Raw genomic sequence first — 23,848 nt, 5'->3', positions numbered from 1 at the left:
TAACCATCATGAAACCGAATTTGTGAGAAAAGGAAAACGACCTGCAAACACGGGAGAATCCTCCCGGAGAATGTTGTCGGATATCGCGTGGGAGAGATTCAACCACGAGGGCTTAGATTCGGTTAGTTAACAAGGACTAAGTTTGTAAATTTATAAACTCTAAAACCTTAAAATGTAATAAAAATAATTATATTTTCATTTTATACTTTTGAACTTTTAATCTGGACCATTAAATATAAATTTGATGACGTGGTTGAATCTCGATCGTTGGTTGCTGCCAGCTGCAGCTGCTGCAAATAAAAATCCCCGAGAGACCCGGGTTCAATTCCCGGCAACGGAAATTTTGTATTGTAACCAAAAAAACAAAATTTTTGAAAGACATCAAAAGACAATTGGCAAAAAACAAAATTTTTGTTTACATCAACTTGGTAGAATTATCCCAAAATGTCTCTTAAAATTTCACAATATACTCCTAATAACAAGTTCCAACTTGGTAGAGTTATGTCTCTTCAAATTTCACAATGATATACTCCTAATAACAAGTTCCGTTAAATTATAGTTAGATAATTTCATAATTTCTCAATTACCCTTAATCTCTCATGGCTTTACAATGTTTCCCATAAAAAATAATTCTAATAATTTCATGGTATTTCTTCCTCCATGAATTTGTTGTCCTTATTTTGTATTAGCAAAAATTACAAAGACACCCAAAATACATAGAAAAAATCTAAAATTATTAGAGACACCACAAACTATGATACTATTAGTTGGGATTTACTGAATTACAATTAAAATTCTAATATGCATTGTAATATTATAAAGAAGAAAAAAACTAGAGGCAAGTAGTTAAGAGTAGTATGTAAAGTTACAAAACGTTAAGTGCAATTTATGAATTATGAATTATTTAGCTATGACTTAATGGGGATCTACTAACGGAGTATATAATTGTGCCATTTTAATAGACATTTTGGGGGTGCCTGTCAATTTGATATAATTTTTAAGTGTGTGTGATTTTTTCTGTATATTTTGGGGGTATTCCTAAATTTTTATCCTTCATATTATAAGATAGAATAATACAACTAATAGTATATTCATCTTTAACAAAAAAAAATATATATATATTTTTTTTTGACGAGAAAAGGGGGTGATTGCCTATTTAACATAATTTTGGGATAGCTATGCTTTTTGCCAATCATCTTACTTTGTCCCTAGTTTTTTCCCCAAAAAGTCATAAATAATGTATGAATAAAGTAATTCTAAATTATCAAGTAAAAAAGAAAAAAGAGATGAAGTGCTGCTAAAACACTTCACGTGAATAGCAATTTTAATAAACTTCAGAATCTAAAACATTTTGTTATGTTCACTAGTTTCCTTGTATGGCTACTAATGCATATGCATGTAGAAATTCACTAGTTTATAAACATTAAAATAAAACAAAGCCTAGACATATTAGTGACTACTTAAGTACATGACTAAGGATGTTATTTCTTCAATTTTTCTAGGAAAAAAAAAACGCATGGTTGGAATTAGATCTAGGTTTTCCATCATTAGTGTAAGTTAAGGAATTAGATTGGATATCATCCAAGAGTGATCCAAGTCCTCATTCCGTGTTGTTTTTTATTAGTTGGGAGATGAGATAGGTAGCCTGGTTTTGGGACACGATGTCGAAAGAGTTGTTGCGAATACGAAAAACGATATGATATCAAAGCAAAATTGGATGGACATTTCCTAATTCCCCTTAGAAGTTAATCTTGTTACCTCTTGTTTGTATCATTTTACTAGTATGGACATCAGCTCCATGGTTCTACCCCATCATTTTACTAGTATAAGAAAAGAAATAGAAAAGTAAAAGAAAAAAAAGACGTCAGCTCCGTATCAATGTCAACATTGTTCCCTTTTGGGAAGGTTGAGAAAATAAATTTTTTGGAAATGAGCTTGCACCTTGACTATATTCTCAATATGGTAACTTTATACATAGAATTTAAATTTAAATATAAGATGAAGCTCTCCCCTTTGGCTCGAGGGAATTTGAATCCTTTGACCTCATAGTTATGAGGCATGGGTCTTACCCACTGTCCAATACCTCGAGATTAACCATATCTAATATTCTAATATAAGGGAATTCATTGGGTTAGAATATATCATATGACTCAATTCTCTAACTCATTCTTTAAAAAAAAAAATAATTCTGTAATTCATTAGGCACACATTGGAAAATCCTGAGAGTATCTAATGTCTATGGTATATGGGTCCCACACCTTAAGGTGGGGCATGTGGAGATAACCCCTTTTTCTTGCTGATAAAGCTTTAGGGTTATCGATGTAATGTACTGTCAACGAACCCAGTGTGCCCCGCATTTTTATAAAGAATTGCTTCTGTGTCAAAATGGACAAATGGCACAGAAAAAGTGTGCCAGAATCGTTACTATACAACCCCTAACATTGCCATCCGGTTGAAAAGCCGCGGTTTAATCAAAGAAAAGGGCAATCTGGAGTTGAAAGCCCAATTCCCAAACCCACTGATTTCGGATGAGGAAAAGTGCAATCATTTGGCCACTAGACCGCACCCACACGTTGCTTGTCTATTTGGCCACCTTTCTTTATTACAGTTAAAGTTCAAGCTATAGCCTCGGATCTTCGTCTGCTGGAAAGCTTACAAACTACGTTCTGCTTGGTTTACTCTCTCGACCTCTGATCTCAGGAGCTACGAAGCAATGGTGGTGTTTAAGGTTTCTCGTGTTGAAACCACTCCTTTCGATGGTCAGAAGCCAGGGACTTCTGGTCTAAGGAAGAAGGTAATTTAAATATACAGCTCGTGGTCTATCTCATTGAACACTAGGTCTTATTTTCTTTGTTTGGGTCTATTTCTGATCAATTTGATGTGGTTTGTGCCAATAGCATTCCTGTTTCGATTGGTGTTTCATGCTCGACTTATGAATCTTCTGACACCCTGATTTGAATTTGATCGAGTTTGTCGGCCCTTTGAGTTGTCTTTGTGTTTAGATTCCACTGTAGGATTGTGGATTTATTGGATGTTCTGCAATTGATGTCCTTCGAGTAAGGTGCCTGACTTCCTAGTGGTGTAGGAGTTAAAAGAAAGCACATTTTGGGATTGGGCTAGGAAGAAATGATCAGTACAGTGAGATAATGGTTGATCTATTATATTTTTCAAACAGGAAGATCCACCGTGCATTTCAATTGGTGGATGAATCTCTGGATCACGATCTTCCTATATCTGTGACGCATCTTTTACAACACAGTAAGAGTGGGAACTAACCAAATTATGCGAACCACAGCATCGTCTTTACGTTTTCCTTATCGAGTGATTATTCTAGACTCTCGACGGGGTTGACTTTTTAAGCAAAAGCTAATTGTATACCGGTTAGGATCATCAGCCTGTCGTGGGATTCATGTTTCCATGCGAAAGTACAATTCTTCATATGCTTCTTGTAATGTTTTACTCTGTGTAGATTTAAGATTTAACTCTTTGTAGAAGAAAAAGCCCTCAACATTTAAAGGATGTTATCACATCAACCACTTACTAATTCAAACTTGTCTTCAATATTTCCGCGATTAGTTTGTCTTATTTTATTGACGGACGATTATGATTTAAGGGCCATTATGGGGAATCCCAAAAAAGCTGGCATATTATAATTTTTAAAAATGGAAAAATGTCTTGGGGCAGTGGAAAAGTTTAAACAAGATTATCAGTGGGACAGAGGGAGTATTTAATTAATTAATCTAATATATTAGGAGTATTTCATTAACTAATCTAATTAGATTGCCTCAAGTAGATTACAGTTTTTATATAAATCCATAGAAGGGCATGCCAGAGCATCAGGTTCCTGTCAAAGTGAGTTACAGGGAAGGTATCATGTATTCATCCTTCCTCTTGCTTTGTGTAGAGGCTGTTTCTGGACTTGAACATCGAACCACTAGTTAGCAATGGGGCAACCTTACTGTTGCACCATGGTCCATCCTCATGGTATGCTTAAATCCATATTAGTAATCTAGATATTATGCGACCATATCCAACATGTTATTTCAGTTTTTCCAAATACTGCAGTTAAAGATCTTGCATCTATAGATCTTTTAAAGTTGAAATTGATATTTTGTTGATCCACAGTGAGCTTGTCTGGTTTCTGTTCTGGTCATCTGACAGTTGCTCATGTTTTTGGAAGCTTGCTGACAGTTTTCTCAATTTTGGTGGTTGTATTAGATTTCCAATGGTCATTTCCCTCCTCCTTACCAGAAACCTATTGTTGTTTTTTTAGGTCATTCTGTTGTAAAAAAAAAAAAAAAAAAAAAATCTGGGGGCTCTACTGTGTTCAAAAGGCTTGAAATAGGCTGGATAGCAAGTTTCAGCTACAACAGAACCCTAATACCCCTTGATTTGAGGGGAAAAAAATTCCAACAGCTCAGTGAGTTCATGAATCAACCTGCTATTTTTGAGAGGTTGAGATTACCTTTGAGTTCGAGATCTTGTACCATGAAAGAGAGAAATTGAATCTCAAGAAAACCTTTACTTCTCTCTTGAAACTGATGCAGTGAGTTGTTCCCTGGCAGCAATGATCTTGATATATAATCTTCAAGAAACCTATGTAATTGTTGACAAGGTTTTCCAGCATACTTGTAGAGCTTCTTGAATTCAGCTAGGCACAACGAGTGTCTGGAATCAAAAACTGGTGTAAGGGGATGGGAAAATGTGGGGTTTGGCTCTCTCACCCTGGCATCTCACTCATCCTATCTTCGCAACGGTCCAACCCAATATTTATCTATCAGTTTTGTATAGGCCTTCCTTACAAACTTATATGAAAGACTCAAAAATACATTTAGATACCAAAAGGGAAAGGGCTACCCAATCCTTAACTAATAAGGCATCCTATATTGACTAGGAAATTGTAACAATAAGTTGAACAGACTCAAAACTTGATTCTAACTGAAATATTGAAATAAATCCCATTTTCCTACTTCTTACCCATACTTTATACAATTAAATTGGCAAATTACAAAAGTAAATCCATGAGATCAAAGTCCCATGCATATATAACCCATCCTAAATCTTATTTCATTTGAATAAACCCTTAGGTGACTTATCTACTTCAATTTTCCCCTGTTTGAGAAGATTCAACCTTGAAGTTCACAAAAGGGAGGAATCAACTTTTTGTGGTGTATATCCATCTTCAGACCATCAAAATGCTCAGCCAGCTTGTGGATGTTAGGAATATAGTCTTTGAGGCATGAAACTTTCTCTTCAAAGGACTCTTATGGCTCAATGTGCTTCTTTGAAATCCTCAGTCATGTCTAGGGGGCCTTCTGCGGTTGCATCTCACTCTTGCTGCATTTCACAGCTTCATCAATGGCTCTTTTTTCTTTAGTGTCTGTCTCTTTGAGTCTTTTCTGTTCAGGCAGCATACATATATTTGTAACTTATAATGGAACAAGTAATTTTCCAATTGTAATCTTAGTTACTTCTTTTAATTTCCGCTTTCTTTCGCAAGCAAGATATCGTAGTTTGAGAAGATGGACTGGCCTCCATCTGTGTTAATGTGCCAAGTTAGATTGTCTCCTATGTCTGGTTGTCACAGTGGCTTCCTTCAAGCTTCTTAGGAGAAGATTTCCCCTGTCTTCAGCCCTTCTGAAAATTTAGCTACCATGTTGTTCCCCTTATGTAATGACTTAAGTCTTCAATTTTCATCTCTTTCTTTGTTTTAATTCTTCATGACTGGAGATTACATGAAGTGAAAAAAAATCATCTTGTTTCCATTGGATGTTTTATAATTTTAGCTATTAAAAGTGCTTGTCATCAGTGGTAGAGTAGCTAGAGAGAAAATTTGAATGTCAAGCATGATTAAAGTAATTTCCTCTCTTACCTGGGTCCTTGGTAGTTTTCTGTTGTCTTCTCCTAACCTAGGCTATAGTTTGCCATAGTGATCCCTACCCCCATCCCCCCCTCTCCTCCACTGTATCTTCTCTTGTTTTCCCTTCGGGGTGTTTATAGATATTCTTATTCACACCCCCTCCCCCCAAAAAAAAAAAAAAAAAAAAAAAAAAAAAAGAAGAAGAAAGAAAAACTAGTTCCTCTTTTGTTCTTTCCTTAATGTCTATTGATTTTTGACGTTTAAGAATTTTTAGTGATACACGATCTGTTCTTCAGGTAAAAGTGTTTGTGCAACCTCATTACTTGCACAATTTTGTTCAATCAACATTCAATGCACTAACTGCTCAGAAGGTTAAGAGTAAGTGTGATATTCTTCCTGATGCATCTTGTAGCCTATAAAAGGGTAGAATTTTAATGGGATGCAACATTCATAACTCGTCATCTGTTTTCTATAGCTTATTGAGGCTGCATATTACTTTATGGCTTGAATTGGATATGTAGCACATTTTTACCATTTTTAGCTGATATTCTTCCTGATGCATCTTGTAGCCTATAAAAGGGTAAAATTTTAATGGGATGCAACATTCATAACTCGTCATCTGTTTTCTATAGCTTATTGAGGCTGCATATTACTTTATGGCTTGAATTGGATATGTAGCACATTTTTACCATTTTTAGCTGATTATACATCCATTTGTTTCAGTGGAAGTTAAGATTCATGTTGCTAGTTTAATTTGAGCTCTATTTTTTTGAGGAATTTCTAAACAAGTGCAGGTGAAATGTCTGGCTGAGCTTCTGTGTCAGTAGCCCCTGTCATTGTCAGAAATATCTAACATTCCTTTATCATAATTATACTTGCTCTTATCATGGTGTGCTGAGGAGTGAAATTTCTAGTTGATCTGTTACTTATTTTTCATATACAATATTTGGGGAGAAATCGAAGTTGTTTGAGCTTCACTCTAATCAAGCCCTATATTGAATAGGATCAACTAGGGGTTGTATCTTCCAAGATCTTAATCAGAGCCAATTTGGATTTGGGAATTAGAGGATTCCTTGTAGGAATGGGCCTGAAGGGTGAAAGAGTAATTTTGAAAATTGGATAGTCAGATTGCAACCAGATTCAAGTAGTTTTCTCAGGAGGGTATGGGGATATTATGATCCAAAGAGGATGAATATCCCATGGTTGGATTGGGTGGGCAGGTTTTCTATGAAAAACACCTTGTGTATGTTCTTATAGAAGGTAGTTGCAGGTTTTCAAATCAGTAGCTTTTTTAAACCTGAAACTTAGGGTTTATTGTGAGATGGGGCAGCAAGGTGGACTGGAGGCAGGTTATGGTATGGGGTTGCTGTAAGATGAATTTGGGAGAATTGTTATGCTGCATATGGGCTGTATTTGGATCCCCATGAATTTGGGTTGCAGAAAATGAAAATAAAAATTAAATGGAAAAGAAAAGGGATGGGGTTTGATCCCCGTACCAAGGCAGCAGCTTATAATGGCAGATCCTTGAGGATTGATTCCACAGTCAGCAAAAGGAGTTAGAATTTCAAACATCCAAGCACCCACAATTCTCCTGGACTTTAATCACTATGGTAACCAGCACTTGGACTTTAAACACTAGAGAACTATCTCTCCTATGGAAGGAAGGCAGCTGCCAAGCCCACAATCAGCAATTTTAGTAATCAAACTTGTTTTCAATAATAGGCCCACTTACAAGTTACAACTTTATATGAAAGACTCAAAAATAGACTCCTACTCTAAAAAGGGAAGGCCTGAATCGATCCTTGAACTATTGGACAAACTAAACTAACTAAGAAACTAAGATAAACTCATAAGTAAAGTCCTAATTACATTCTACTAATTAGTCATGTGCTAAGTGCATGCTAACTGAAATTGGGCCACATGGAACCGGTTCAGTGGATCTAAACAAAAAACACTTGAAGTAAACTAAGTAAATTTTTATCACCCATATTTTAGGTCAATTAAATTGGATGATTACAATGGAAACACATCCAATGAAGGCTCAACACAAACATATATACCGAAAAAAAAAAACCACAAACATATATCAACCCTAGATTGTTTCTTAATGAAAGAAGGCCTCTTTGTGCTGGATATGCGTCACACTCAGATGCACTAATCTTCTATAGAAAATATACTGAACTCTTGACAATTCCTAAAATGTTTGGATCAGGAAAAAATCTTTAATCTTAGAATAAGTTTTGTTTGTCTTAAAGCATAAGCGTTGCCTAAATTCTTGAGGAAGATTGATGATTCCAAGTTGGAATACAGCAAAATGAACAAAAAAAAAACCAAGTTATAGACGTCGAAAACTCATCGTCACCCAGAATGGTGAAAAATGCATTCCAAGCCCTGCCACTTGTTCTACCATGTGGAAGGGTGAAGTGACAAATTTGGTCATGAATACCTAGTAAATTGTCTGGTCTTTGGATTGACAATGTAACCTCAAATTCATTCAGTATCCTTCCATTTAATGAGATACACTCTCTCATAGTCCATGGCTTGTTTGATTATGTGGCTGACTCCAATTGAGGTCTGCCTGTGCACAAAATTTCCGCTGCATTTGAGGGGTCATATGGCAAAATTATTGACATGGTTTCAATGCATTTGTTACCAATGTGGCAATTTTCAAGCCATTCTTCTTATCAAGTTTTTATTGGAATCATCAGACCAAATAAAAAGTGTCGCACTCTATGAGGTTTCTAGTACTGCAGGGTTTGGGAGGGGCAAATGTATGCAGTCACCTCCTGCTTCACAGGAGTCACTGTTTCCAAGGTTTGGATCTACGACCAACTGGTTGTGTTAACCCACCTCATTGGGAACAGCCACTCCTGCAAAATAGTATCTCAATGCACAGGGCTCCTGCTACTGCAGGGTTTGGAAGGGCCACATGCACGCCAACCTTACCTTGTGCTTTGCAGAATTGGCTGTTTCCAAGTTTTGAACCTGCAATCTACAGGTTGCACTAGTGCAGCTTAACAATTGTAACTACGCTTGCTCCAGTGTTAGGGAAAACAAAGGTGAATCTATCAATGACCATCTAATTTTTTGGTCAAAGTTAATGGAATGAATGCTTGCATCTGATGTCTGCTATGGTAGATTTGGGTGCCAACCAAGGTTTTGACCAGAAAAACCAAAATCTGGTCGAAATCTGGTATTTTTTTGGATAAAACTCGACATTTGGTAGAGCTATTAAAACTGTGGTTGAAATTGGTCAAAACTTAGTGTTCATTGGTCAAAACTATCTGAAATATAGTCAAAACCTTTTGAAACAGTCAAAAAACCTGTTTGAAACTTGGGTTTTCTGGACTACATACCATCTTGTCTTGGACCTCTAGTATCTGAGATATGTCATGGTATCAAATGATGTTTGAATCCATGACTATAATGGGATCAATAGCATGATTTCTTGTCAATGTTAACTCAAAATTTACCCCTACACGACATTATTATAGATAAACTGCCATTTCCTTTTAACTAAAGACCAGTAACCACTTCATGCATCTGGGGGTTAATTCTTTTCTTGCTGGGTAGCTTGGTTTGAATGTTAGTTTATGTTTCTGCATAGGGCCTCTTATGGGCTTTTCATTGTATATTGTGGGTTGAGGTGTCAGCAGTTTTATGATACCAAAGGATGATTTTATTTCTATAGCTGAAAGGGCAGTCTTAAATCCTAGACCAACGTTGTTGTTAATGTTATATATTATAACTGCCCCTTTCCAGCAGCGCAGTCATTATTGAAACTTTTATTTGCTTAAAATAGATCCTTACTCTCAAATTAGCTTGATTCAAGGTCATACTTGATATAAGGCGTAAGCAATGCATGGCTTTCATCACTTCTCCTTAGGGACTTTAGGTCTACCTCAGGTTCTTGTAAGTTGCAATGCCTTCAATGGATCCTTACTCTCAAATTAGCTTGATTCAAGGTCATACTTGATAGTTGATATAAGGTGTAAGCAATGCGTGACTTTCATCATTTCTCCTTAGGGACTTTAGGTCTACCTCTGGTTCTTGTAAGTTGCAATGCCTTCAATGTGAATCCAATCACTCCTACATTGAAGCATTCAAAGGCATCTGTCAGTCATGGCAGTACCTCTTCAAATGACTTTCCTGTAGCTTATTCATATACTGGAGTTACTTCAAATAAGCTTTACTAGCACTGATAATTACTTACTTTTCCTGTGTAGTTTTGCCATACACCTGTCTCATAGTCTCATCTCAGGTATACAAATTTATCTATATCATGCTTCTTAACTGCCCACATTCTGCATCATATGTCATTCTGGTAGTTCAATGTCATTCTGGTAGTTCAACCTAGTCATTGGCTCTAGTATTCCTAAGCAAATTACTGATAACTATACGGTCAATCATACTTTATATTTTAATTTTAATTGCTTCTATCTATTTCATTTTCTTAATTTTTGCAAATTGTAACTACTTATACCTGTTATAGATGCTGATTAGTTTTAAATACAGGTGGAACACTTGTTGTTTCTGGTGATGGGCGTTATTTTTCAAAAGATGCCATTCAGGTACTGTATGTTTACTTAATTATGCAGTTATTACTCTTGTTTTAATTGATATCATGAAACACTACTTCTGTTTGCTTTGTTTATGATTTAATGACTTCTTATGATTTAATGACTTCACTTTGCATACCAGTGCATTTTCACGTTAGAATTGAAATAATGTCAGGCTATCAACTGTTTTGAACATTTTAGTTTAATCTTATTAGGGGAAATTTCTTTCACTCCCTTGGATCCCCTTTTGACTTAAACACCCTTGCTTGAAGTTCAACTTCTGCTTCTCCCTAAAATAAGAACTATTATCTGTCCTTATCCCCTCTATTTTTAATTGGCTAAATGCATGGTTGTTAAGGCGGCAAGGCGACCAAATCGATTTGGGCCCTGCCTAGGCGATTAGGTGCGTAAGCGGCAATAAGGCGACCAGAGCAGTTGGGTAAATTTTTTAAATATAACTACTTTTCAATATAACTACTTTTCAATACAACTACTTTCTATAATAAGCTAAACAAATATTCAATAGTCACATTCATCCAAAAAAAAAACAACATTTAAGAATCATAATTATGAAAAATTATTCAAAAAAAGAACACAAACATAAGTTCATCTCATCAAACCATGATTGTCAAAGCGTCCGCTTAGGCATTTACTGATTCATTGATTCTTGATGTTGAGTATGGCTTAGGCTTCACATTTTGTTCGACGAACACGGGGGTCCCTCTCCCCGGTGAGTGAGCCGGGATCCGGGGAGGCCCGCCCCGGCGGGTGTGGGGGCAGTGCCCTCGAAGCAAAAAATAGGTTCTATGTCACTTTGGGCCTTGGAGTTTCTTTGCAGATTGAGCGTCAATTAAGCGGTTCAAAACAAAGCGGTTGGAAAACCGCTTTGCCGCCTAGGTGGATGCTTTGACAACCATGGCCAAATTACCTCTCATTCTTCTATATTTGTTTTCTATTATAGTTTTCTCTCTTTGGTCTTTATCACTCTAGTTCCCCCCTCAATTCAATGGTTCAACGGAAACCACCTCTTCCTCTGAATATTTCCTTACTTGCTTCCCAGAAGCAGCTTGTACCCACGACACCCACTTCTGCAACTCCTTAGCCTGAAAGTGCAGTGTTAGGACCTGGGAGGAGGCCACGTGGAGGAGAGTGAGGGTGTAGTTGTCATAGTTAGTGGCTTATAGAAGGGAGGAAAGATGTGAGGAGAGGTCATCGGTTATTTTGTATAAGGTTTTGGGCAGCCTTTGGCTGAGGGGCAGCATTGAATATTGTGGGGTGACTGGCACCATTGTAACCAGGTTTATCTTTAGTTTCTTGCTGTAATTCTAGTTTCAAGTAATTCAATATCAGCTAGATAGGAGGGTTCCAAAACAAATTGCTATCGGAGTGTGTTTTGATTTGAGGGGAGGGAAATGGAAACTGGATTGTCTATATTTTTTGGCAAAGGGGATGTGTAGGAATGGGTTGTAGAAGTCATACACTTCAGTTGGGCAGATCAGATCGAGTATGAGAATTGGTTGGGTGTGGCACTCCAACATTTGGAGGGAGACAACCTTGGTTTGGGTTTACCGGAGAAAAGGGCCATATTTCGATTGGCCGAGTTTCAAGGAGGCTTTGCTTTAATTTTGGTGAGGAATCCGAGAGGAATACCAGTGTAGATAACAAGAAGCTCATGGGTTTTGATGACCAAGCTGGGGCCGATTATATGCTTGATAATGAGTAGAGAAGCCTTCATTGTGGAGATGAAAAAGTTTGAGAAGGAAATGCCAGAACAAGAGGCTGGTGAGTGTGCATTTGAAAAAAGAGTAGGAAGAGTGAGGAGAAAATGTGAAAAGAAGAAAGCATTGAGAGAGAGTTACCGAAGGTTAGTGGGCAACATAATGGGCTCTAGACACGATCTATTTTGTATGACGGGAAATTTGGAACTGGCAGAATTTGTGGAAAGGATGTAGAGACAAGGTCGGATGTAAAAGGAGCAGACGGAGTCGATGGGATTAGAGAGATATGATGGAGCAATGCCAAATCAGAGAGGAGATTGGCTGGTGCAGCCAGCGACGAAGCCTCCTTGGTTGAAGGTGACGGCGAAAGTTGGAAGCAGTGGTTGCTGGAAGCATCGACAAGGGTGGAAACACGTTGTGACGTGGGGACGGTTGCTAAGAGACTCCAAAACGTGTTTTACCCGTCTTCAATTAGGCACGACTCAAGGGGAAGGGGTTGCAGAATTGGTGGCGGTTAGGACCAAAAAGACAGATAACGCAGGAGAAGACAGGGAGAAGAAGAGAGTGGATCAACTGGCGGTTAGACTGCTGATCTGGCCTAAATAGTTTGCCCAATTTATGAAAGCAATGAAGTGGGCCATGAGAAGCCCAATTAAGTCAAAGTACTTGCAGCCCACTTACCGGACTTATGGGTTGATGAAACGATACTCAAAGCAAGGGTGAGTTTTATAATTCTAGGCTCTGCATAGCAATGAGTTAATGCGCAAAGAGGGGCCCAAAAAAAAAATCTCCCACTCGCTAAACCTAATGAACAGTGGCATTCCGAAAATCTACTGTTCCTTCTTCTTCTTTTTTCCCCATCATCTTGAGTAGCTTTGCAAACCCAAACCAGAAAGGGGTCAATAGCAGTGGTAGAGCAGCTTGATTCAACTCCAGCGTTGGCGGAGTGGCTTCTCGCTGTCGAAGAAGCCATCGGCAGATGGATTGGGGGTGGTAGCTTCACCAATAGGGGATTTGACACTCCTTGCAAATTGCCGGTTGTGGAATGGGGTTTTGGTCGTGTGTCAATGGGAGATCAATCTCCATCAAGGCCATCATTTAAGCTGTTCGAACTGGGAGTGGGTACAACAAAGTTCGATTGGCGGTGGCGGCTTCACCAATAGGGATTCGACACTCCTACTTGCAAACTGCCGGTTGTGGAATGGGGTTTTGGTCGTGTGTTAATGGGAGATCAATCTCCATCAAGGCCGTCATTCGAGTTGTTCGAATTGGGAGTGGGTACAATAAAGTTGGCCTTTAAGTCGAGGCAAAAAGCTCCGGCGGATTTACATCAAAGGCAAAGCATTCAACTTGAAAAGTTCAGCGACATGGATCCCCAACCTGAATCTCAGTTCAAATTTAATATGGAAGCCTGGGTACAGATAGTTGAATGGAGGTGGGTTCTGAAGTGGACTTATGCCTATGCATATTGTTGGGAAATGCCATGTCAGCATTTGCCACATCAGCCTCTATTGGTTTTGATGATAATAAGCATGAATTACTAATGGCTATATTGAGTTGTGATGTTTTAGTTCAAGATGAGAAGAAGCGGACCAACTCCAAGTCAAAGCCAAGATCATGCCAAGATGGACATGAAGTCTAAGTCAAGATGACCATGCCAAGATGGACATGAAGATCGTTGCACAAAATCAAGTCGAAGATCAAGACTTAGGCTGAATTAGGGCTTAGGACACTCTCGCATACACATTCATGTAAATGCATCAATTATATGTAATTCATATTACTAGAGTGACCTAGGACATGTTAGTAAGGTGTACAATGCTTAGGGTTGACCAAAAAATCCAAAAACTCAAGCCATGTCCGAGCCCCAACTTAATTCAGCAAAACAGGGCTCAAACGGATGCCCGTCTGGTTTAGCATTTCTGTGTTTTCAATCACAGAAGGTCAGACGGAATTTCCGTCTGGGCCAGTCCAGGCCAGACGGACGTCCGTCTGGCCTTAACTTAGCCAATAACGGCTAGTTTGCAACGGCTCTTTTCTGAGACGGATGACCGTCTGCCCAGATGGAATTCCGTCTGGTGTAAAAACAGCCTATAACGTCTAGTTTAACGGCTCTTTTTAGACGGACGTCCGTCTGGGCTGAAAAACAGGACAAAAATGTGTTCGTTTTCTATCCGTTGGGGATTGGGTTTTGGCACTCAAAGGTGCTCTATATAAACCCAATTCACCTCTTTTGAGAGTAAGAACACTCACACTTGATCACCCACTCCCCAAGTGATCCTAAGCTCTCAAATTGCAAGAAAGCCTTGTGATTTGCCTCTTATCCTCTCCCAACCTTGAAGAAATATATCAAGGTGTTTCTAAGCTTGTGGAAGCCAAGCTTGAGGTGATTAAAGGCGTCAGTGGTGCATACATTTCCATTTGAGCATACAACTCACATTGCATCACATTCACACAAGAGGTAAAGTGTCACACCTCTTGTAAGGTAACATCCTTCCTTTGCAACTGTTTCAATTCTAGTCTAGGTTGGTAGATTAGAATTGGTCATTGGGTGCTCTTGCCCGTGAACAAAGATTGCTTGGGTGCTTTTGCCCTGCTTGCTAAACAAAGATTGTAAAGGGTTCTCTTGTCCCGTAACAAAGATTATTGTAAGGGTTTGATCTCTACCCATTGTATTGAAAGAGAATCAATAGTGGAATACTCTCTTGAGGCCAAGAGAGGAGTGGACGTAGACTTGCAAAGTCGAACCACTATAAAATACTTGTCTTGTGGTTGATTGTATTGTTTAATTTCATTTGAATTTTCAATTTACCTTGTATTTCCGCACAAACCGAAAAATTGGGACAATCCACTAGTTGCAACCTAATCACCCCCCCTCTAGGTTGCATCAACACATATTATTCTCCAAAGAATGAAGACGATGATGGACAGCTCTTTGAGCACTTAGCCGGTGAAGCGGAATCTGGATTAGAACAACTTCATCAGTGTGTGGAGAAGGAACTACAAGATTACCTAGTTGGGAATTTATTTTGAGGGTTTACTAATTGTTTACCTCAGTATTTTCAAGGAGTTCTATTTGCACTTAATGTGGCAAATGCTTGGGCAATGTATTCTAAAGACAGGGTTTGTGAGAGAGTATCTCCCTGAATTCATGCCATTAATGGTTGATGCTATGCTGGATTGCACTGCTGTTCCTACATGTGTGGTACTATTCCTGGTGTTCTTTCCATCAGCTGAAGCTTCCAAGCTTTTCCTCCAAAATGGGGTGCTTTGAGTCATTTAGATACCAAATCTGTTGGGTTTCAGGGAGTCTTGTTCTTAAAGACACCGAACTGGCATAGTTATATGGCACATATGGGAAGACTGAGCTTCTCATCTTACTTCACCTTGAGGACAAGGTGAAAGTCAAGGAGGTGGGAATTTTAGGACTCTGGGAGGAGGCCATGTGGAGGAGAGTGAGGGTGCAGTCGTCATAGTTAGTGGGTTATAAAAGGGAGGAAATATGTGAGGAGAGATCATTGGTTATTTTGTAAGGTTTTGGGCAGTCTTTGGCTGAGGGGCAGCATTCAATGCTGTGGGGGTTACTTGGCACCATTGTAACCAGGTTTATCTTTAGTTTCTTGCTGTAATTCTTGTTTCAAGTAATTCAATATCAGTCTAGATCATAGTTGTCATGGCGTTGAGGCGATGCAAGGCGGTTTAGGCTAATTGAGGCGATGAGTCGACGAGGTGCCCTTCGAGGCGCTTTTGAGGCGTTTTTAAGTGAAATTTTTAGTGTACATCTCATTCACTCTAAATCTATCATATCTTATATAATAAAAAAACTAATATTAGACTACCTCAAGTCATCCAACATACTACAAACCACACATAATAGGTCCTAAATAAAAAGTCGCGAGAAGAAAGGAAGAGAAGAAGTGTTTGTCGCTGGCCACTGCTTGCTGGAGTGTCGTCGTGGGAATGGAAGAGAAGAAGAGAGGAAGAGAGAAAGAGAGAAAGAGATTAGGGATTAGAGTGAGAGTGAGAGTGTGAGACTAAAAAGATTTTGTTTGTTTGTATTTTTATTTTAACATTTGATCACATATAGTGTCATTATACATATGCATATAGGTTCAAACAATAGATACTTTACAATCGGAATCTAATTAGTATTTCAATATATGCCTTCGATTAGGCATCTTTCTCGTGATTTAAAAAAAAAAAAAAAAAAGCAAAGCAGACGCCTTATTGCCTAAAAATAAGGCAACGCCAATTTGAGGTGCTCTGAAGGAGCCCAGACGCCGAGGCGACGCTTAGGCGATGCCTTGACAACTATGGTCTAGATAGGTGGGTTCCTAACATACTGGATGAAAGGATTAAAGCAAATCATTTTTCTTGTATAATTTGGAACTTAAATAGGACATGGTTAGCTGTATGGTTCTTCTTGCTGTGGGTTTGGAAATATCAGGCCTACATTGCTGGTTGCAAGTTATGTATTTAGGGATCTCAAAAGACAATGGAGAAAATTAGAATTGAACTATGGCAGTGCTAGAAAATCAGTGAACAACAATTAATTGTGAGACTTTCCAAGGAGGCTTTATATTGACACCTGTTAGGTTAAGGAGCCATACCCTTTCCTAGTTTGGTTCTAAGTTAATGTCATTCAAATTCGTAAATAACCTAGGTTGACTTAATCATATAGAGCCACTGATGGGAACCCAATCCCAGGGTTAGGGTTTCTGGAATTATTTCCCTTGAATTAAGGATTCGCCTAGAATCCTCTAGTGAATAATCTAATAATCTTAAGGGAACTTATGGGTTGTTTTTTTTGGGTGGTGGATGTTTTAATTGGGAAGAAAAGGTAAAAGTAGGGTTTTGTCAATCTTTGTGGGATGGTAAAAGAATAAGGGGGAATGGATAATCAAGATGAAGTTCTAAATATGGGATATTTGGAAAGGAAAAAATTAAAGAATGACCAATATGGGATGTATCTTTGAGAAATCTTCCTTGAATCTTTTCCTTCTCTTCTCTTTCTTTCTTTTCTTTTCTTTTCTTTGTTCTTTCTTTCTTTTTTCTCTTTTCTTACTTTTTGCCTTTTCTTCTCTGTTGAGAAACACGATATTGGTAGAATGGCTTATCGATCAATGATCTCAAGCCCTCTATTTATAATTAAGAGGAAAGTACACTATTACAAGGAATATAATTTTACATGAATACAAACTCTAATTGAACTCCTAGTATAATTCAACACTCCCCCTTAAGTTGAGGCATAGATATTAGTCATGTCCAACTTGCCTACAATAGGAAGGAAATCTCTTTCTTTCAAACCCTTAGTGAAAACATCTACTACTTGGTCTCCGGATCCTACAAAAAGCATGCAGATAAGCCCTTGTTCCAACTTTCCTTTGATAAAAAACCTGTCAATTTCAATGTGCTTAGTTCAATTATGTTGCATCGGATTATTAGCAATCCTAATAGCAGCCTTGTTGTCACAATATAACATCATAGGGTTTGGAACTTGGACTCCAATATCTTGCAGCAAGCCTTTCAACCATAGTAGCTCACAAACTCCATGAACCATAGCTCTATATTTAGCTTCGGTACTAGATAAAGCTACCACATTCTGTTTCTTACTTCTCCAAGTAACTAGATTGCCTCCAACAAAGGTACAGTAACCTGAAATTGACTTCCTGTCTGGAGATCCAGCCCAATCTGCATCAGTGTATACTTATACTTTTAAATTATCACTGGGTGACAAAAGTATTTCTTTTCCAGGAGTTCCCTTCAAATACTGTAGTATTCTGGCAATAGCCTTCATATGAGCTAAATATGGATCATACATGAATTGGCTCACTACCCCTACAACATAAGCGATGTCTGGCCTGGTGTGGGACAAGTAAATAAGCTTCCCTACTAGCCTTTGGTATCTTCCTTTGTCCACTGGTTCTCCCTCTTTTTCTTTAAGTTTAGCTCCAGCTTCAATAGGGGTATCAACTGCTTTACACCCCAACATTCCCACTTCTGATAATAAATTTAGGACATACTTTCTTTGGGATAAGAATATACCCTTCTTTGATCGAGCCACTTCATTCTCTAAGAAATACTGTAACTTCCCTAGATTTTTAATTTCAAACTCTCTGCCAAGAAAGTCCTTTAACTTTTAAATTTCTTCACCGTCATTCCCTGTGATGATAATATCGTCTACATAGACAATGAGAAGTGTGATGTTAGTATCTGACTTCTTGACAAATAGTGTATGATCAGCATTGCTTTGCTTGTACCCAATAAAAGTCATTGCCTTCAGGATGCGTCCAAACCAGCATTTAGGAGACTGTTTTAACCCATAAATTGACCTCTTCAACCGACAAACTTTCCTTGCAGTATTGTCATCGGAGAAACCATGTGGGATTTCCATATAGACTTCTTCTGCTAACTCCCCATGTAAGAAGGCATTTTTTACGTCTAGTTGGTGCAAGTTCCAGTCTTTGTTCACAAGTACAGACAATAGAACTCTGACAGTGTTTAATTTCGCAACAGGGGCAAAAGTCTCTTAATAATCAATCCCATAGGTCTGGGTAAACCCCTTTGCAACTAGTCTAGCTTTCAACTTGTTGACTGATCCATCCATATTTTGTTTAACCACAAATACCCATTTGCAACCCATTGGTTTTTTCCTAGAGGAAGTGTAACCAGCTCCCAAGTGTCATTTTTCTTTATTGCTTGCATTTCCTCTACTATTGCTACCTTCCATCTCCTATTAGCATAGGCTTCCTGCCAACTTTTAGGAACAGATACAGATGACAGAGAGGATATAAAAGCACGGTAGGAGTCAGACAAAGAGTTATAAGAAACATATTTAGCTATGGGATGTTGAGTACAAGATCTGACTCCTTTTCTAACAGCAATATGAAGATTAGAAGAAGATACCTCAAGGGGAACAGTAGAATATGATTCTGGACCACGAGACTGAAGTGGTAACGTATCACCTTTCTCCACCTGCTTTAGCCGGTTGTAATTCTTCTTCTGATAAGTCTGCACCTCCTTATTTTGGTTAATCTGGTTTTGAAAGACCTCAACAGTTTGTCTCACAGGAGTGGTCTCTCCCTGACTAGGTTCTTCACATGGTTAAGAAAACAAAGGGGGTGGATTAGAGTCCTCAGGTATACTGGCCGAAGTCTCCCCTTGGTTAGGAAACTTTTCTGGGACTCTTAAGTTGTGTTGGTGTGTGATAGGAAGATCTATAGTCGGAAAGAACACCTCTCCTCTAGGACTCTCCCCCTAGAGAGGTGTATAGTAAGGGCAAGACTCATTAAAAATTACATCCATGGATACAATGGTTTTCTTTGAAGAAGGATGATAACATTTGTACCCTTTCTGAGTAGCAGAATACCCCAAAAATATGCAATGTAGGCTGCGGGGAGCCAGCTTACTCTGGTGGGCGGTGATTTTGGCATAACACACACATTCGAAAATCTTTGAGGGAATAATAAAAAAAGAGGCTCCCTGGAGAATCTCATTAGGACATTTAAAACCAAGTATTCTAGTGGGCATCCTATTCATAAGGTAAGAAGTAGTGAGTATAGCATCACTCTAGTATTGGTCAGGTACATTCACAGCAATCATAATGGAATGGGCTATCTCTAAGAGATGCCGATTCTTCCTTTCGGCAACCCCATTTTGGCCAGCCGTATCTACGCAACTGGTCTGGTGTATTATGCCAAAGTCAGAGAGATATCTCTGAAATTCACCATCAATATACTCTGTGCCATTGTCACTGCGAATGATCTTTATAGTGGCATTGAACTGAATTTTAATTATATTATGAAAATCACGAAAACATCGAAAAACCTCTTTTTTTTGTTTTAAAAGATAAATCCATGTAGAATGAGAGTGACAATCAATATATATCAGTATGAATTAGCATAAAAGGAATAGTTTTTCTATTATGAAGAGAAGGTAAATAAGTAGAACAAGTCTGCTTCGTAAAAATGCAGGCTTCACAAAAAAAATCATCCTCATTACAAGAAGAAACTAAATGAGGAAATATTTTCTTAAGAGTTCCTAGTGGGGGGTGACCTAGCCTACGGTGCCACTGATGAAGGTCTAATATTACTGAATGAACTTGATTAGAAGATGTTGTTAGAGCAGAAGTAGATCCTTTAATCGGAGTGAGCAAATAAAGTCCATTGTCTAGTTTACCATGTCCAATCTCCTTTCCTGTGACTAGATCCTGGAAGACACAGTAAGATGGAAAAAATGTCACTTTACAATTTAAGTCATGTGTAAGACTACTGATAGAGAGCAAGTTAGTAGATAAAGAGGGAACATGTAAAACTTTAGACAAAGAAAGTGATTGAGAATGTTGAATGGTCCTTTTTCCAGCTATGGAAGAATAAGAGCCATCAACAATTCAAACTTTATCCTTTCCAGAAGTTGGAGAATATTGTAAGAAAGAGGAGGATAAACCTGTCATATGATCTGTGGCTCCTGTATCAATGATCCAAGGAGTAGAAACTGAAGAAGCTTGAAAGCCTGTAAAAGTTTTACCTGAAGTAGCAAGGTAGGAGTTGGTTTGGTTAGTAGAGGAAGCAATGGTAGAGGCTGTACCGGTAGTAGAAGACTGCAGAATACGTCGCAGAGTAACGAACTCCTCTTGTGAAAGACCAACGTTTGCAGAGGGTGTTGTGGAAACTGTCTCAGAAATATGAGTTTTCGGTTTTCGTCTTTTTTGTGCTCTTTTTTGCTCAATGTCAGCAGGCTTCCCATGGAGCTTCCAACAATTTGCCTTGGTATGATATGGTTTGTGACAGTGCTCACACTTGATAATCTCCTTAGCTTAATCAGATTTAGTGCTAACAGACTGTAAGGCTGATTTCTCCACAATAGGAGCATGAAGCATGGTTAAATGACGGCTTTCCTCACACTGAACAAGGGCATAAGACTGTTCAAGTGTAGGAAAGGGAGAACGACTTTATACTTGCACTCTGATCTGATCGTACACCACGTTCAGACCTACCAAGAAGTCATATACTTGAAGCTTATCAATGTGCTTCCTATAAGTAGCCACATCATCTGGATTAGTGGGGTGATAATCCCCATAATGATCCAACTCCTACCAAAGAGATTGCAACTCAGCATAATAGTGGGCCACAGTCAATTCCTTTTGGGTAGTCTCATTATCTTTTTTCGGAGCTCATAAATTTGGGCATCATTCCCCAACTGTCCATATGTTTTAGTAGTAGCCTTCCAGATTTAGGCTGCAGTATCAAGTAATAGATATCCACATGCAATATTTGGACTCATGGAATTCAAAAGAAATGACATAATAAGAGAGTCATTTGAGATCCATTTATCTTGTAAAACACCTATGGGATTAGGTTTGATAGTGGTGCCCGTAATGTGTCCAACAAGTCCTCTTCCAGCAATAGTGAGGTAAGCAGATCGAGACCAGATCAAATAATTTGTTCCATCAAATCTCACTGAAAGAGGATGAAGAGTGGGGTAATGGTTGGAACTAGTGGTAGCAGGAGTACCATTAATAGTTGTCATATTGACAAAATTGTCTGCAGTTCTTCAGTCTTCACCCTTTCAAAGTAATAGAAACGTCGCAGAATGCAATAGCCGAACAACCCAAACAAGTCTAAGTTATGATATGAGCCAATTCCTTTTTTTTTTTCTTCTTTTTTTTTCCTCCTCTCTCTCTCTCCTCTCAAAATAGTAGATTAGAAGAAAGAAAGGAAAAAAAAAAAAATGGTTCGGCCAAAAATACAATGGTCTGGTCTGGTCTAAATTTGGAGAGAACCAAAATATGGTCTAAATTTGGTTTGGTAATTTGAAGAGAACCAAAATATGGTTCGGCCAAAGATGAATTGGTTTTAATGGGATTTTAGGAATACTGAAACATCATTGCATCGTCGAGTTTCAGATGGTTAGGTTACCTGGCTTTGATGGCAATGGTGGGTGAAGTAGACTTGGTCGATGACTGATGGCTGAAGACGATGATGGCAGCGATGGCGGAAGATGATGGTGGTGATGGCTGAAGGCAGCGTTGGCGATGGTGAAAGAGAGAGAAAAAAAAACTTCTCGGCCTGAAGTTTGATCTTGTGTTTACGCTCTGATCATCATCCCTCTTTTACTCTCTTCAACAGTCGCTATCGGCTACCGTCGATGCAGATGAAGGCAGGAGAAGGACTGGAAGCAGATTCGGAAGACGATGGCTATGTATGGTTCGATGATGAAGAAAAAAAAGTCGATGGCTGCTTGGAGAGACGTCTCGGTAATGGAGGTAGGGTTTCCTCATTGAGAATTTTTTTTTCTCTTTTCTTCCCTAATCGAACTTAGGCTCTGATGCCATGTTGAGAAACACGATATTGGTAGAATGGCTTATCGATCAATGATCTCAAGCCCTCTATTTATAATTAAGAGGGAAGTACACTATTACAAGGAATATAATTTTACATGAATACAAACTCTAATTGAACTCCTAGTAGAATCCAACATTCTCTGTTTCAGATCTTCCGCAAGGCAGAGAGGGGAGGGAAAGAGAATCCGGCAAAGAGAAAGGGGGAGGGGGCAATCGCAAGGGCTGGAGAGGATCGTAAGGGGTAGCGACAGGGGCTAAAGGGGGTTGTAGGGGATGGGGAATGCTGCTCTGTGATGTGGCAGGAAGGGGGAAGGGACAAAAGTGGTGCATAGAACAGGGAAGGAGCAGGGCAGTACTTGCAGGGGGTCTAGGGGAGTTGGGAAAGGGGTAGGGCCTGCTGTAATTGTAGGGGAAGGGGAGAGAAGGGGCTGCGTAGGGTTTATGATAGGGTTGGAAGGTGAAGGCATGGGGTGGAGCTGCTGTACTTGTGGTCATCCATGGCTGCTGGAAATTGTTGAAGGCTGTTGAGACTTGAAAGATTCATGAACTTAAAGAAGCATGACGAAAGGTGCTGACAAAGAAGAACTTACTAAAATCCGCTGTGGCCCCCTCAATAGGAACCATGGTCCTTAACTCCATAAATTTTCATTCAATAATTATACTTAAACTTAAAAAGAAAGAGTAAGCCTTAATTCATAGCCTACTAAAAGAACTTAACACTAAGTGGTTTTCCTTTATAGATTAGGATCCCACCACATTAATCACAACCACTGAAATAAAATTCAACAACCTAATGGACCCTAATTGACACATGCTGAAATAAAACTCTGACTTAAAACTCTAATTAGCACATGTTAAAGTCTATTTAATTAAAACTCTAATTGACATGTGCTAGACTAAGGACTCTTACTCAACTTTTAACTCAACTAATAACCCAAATTAAGACTTCTTGACAAAATTGGACTCTAAAATTAAAACTGAATTTCTGGAATTAAATTCCAGAAGCTAAATGGGGCTGAAAAATGCCCAAAATACCCTTCATAAGGGTTCGGTCAGCTAGTTTGGAGGGACCTTGGAGCCCTGCTAGGATTCTGCTGGGGGGGGGGTTCAATATGTGTTCACATCAGCCACATATACTGAATAGCCAGCCAACATGCCTTTCCTAACAGTGAACATCCATATGTTCCCCTTGTTAATCCCATATACCACTAGGAAGGGGGAATTCCTGAAGAAAGGTGTCCCAAGCAATATTCACGTTGTTGGTTCACAGTCAAAGAAAATGGAAGCTGCTAGTGGTGATGTGGGATTAAAAAACTGATTGTTTGTGAGCCTTAAATTGGAGAACATTTGGGGATCCAAGGATTGGAAT

General features: G+C 38.7%; 1 protein-coding gene across 1 annotated transcript in view; it reads left to right on the top strand.

Annotated features, from left to right (window-relative positions):
* Positions 1-2,522: 2,522 nt before the first annotated feature.
* Positions 2,523-23,848, top strand: part of LOC149024799 (phosphoglucomutase, cytoplasmic) — a 50,816-nt gene continuing 29,490 nt past the window's right edge. Inside the window, exons 1-3 of the mRNA XM_089144996.1 lie at positions 2,523-2,794; positions 6,157-6,238; positions 10,376-10,431. Of these exons, the coding sequence (XP_089001122.1) occupies positions 2,714-2,794; positions 6,157-6,238; positions 10,376-10,431 (219 nt within the window). The 5' untranslated portion in view covers positions 2,523-2,713. The remainder of the gene's footprint in view (positions 2,795-6,156; positions 6,239-10,375; positions 10,432-23,848) is intronic.

This window comes from Hakea prostrata, chromosome 2, assembly GCF_041222555.1.
Source record: "Hakea prostrata isolate BN-2017 chromosome 2, UWA_Hpros_2, whole genome shotgun sequence".
Classification (NCBI taxonomy): domain Eukaryota; kingdom Viridiplantae; phylum Streptophyta; class Magnoliopsida; order Proteales; family Proteaceae; genus Hakea; species Hakea prostrata.
The sequence above is the reverse complement of the archived record's forward strand: the minus strand, read 5'-3'. Positions and strand labels throughout refer to the sequence as shown.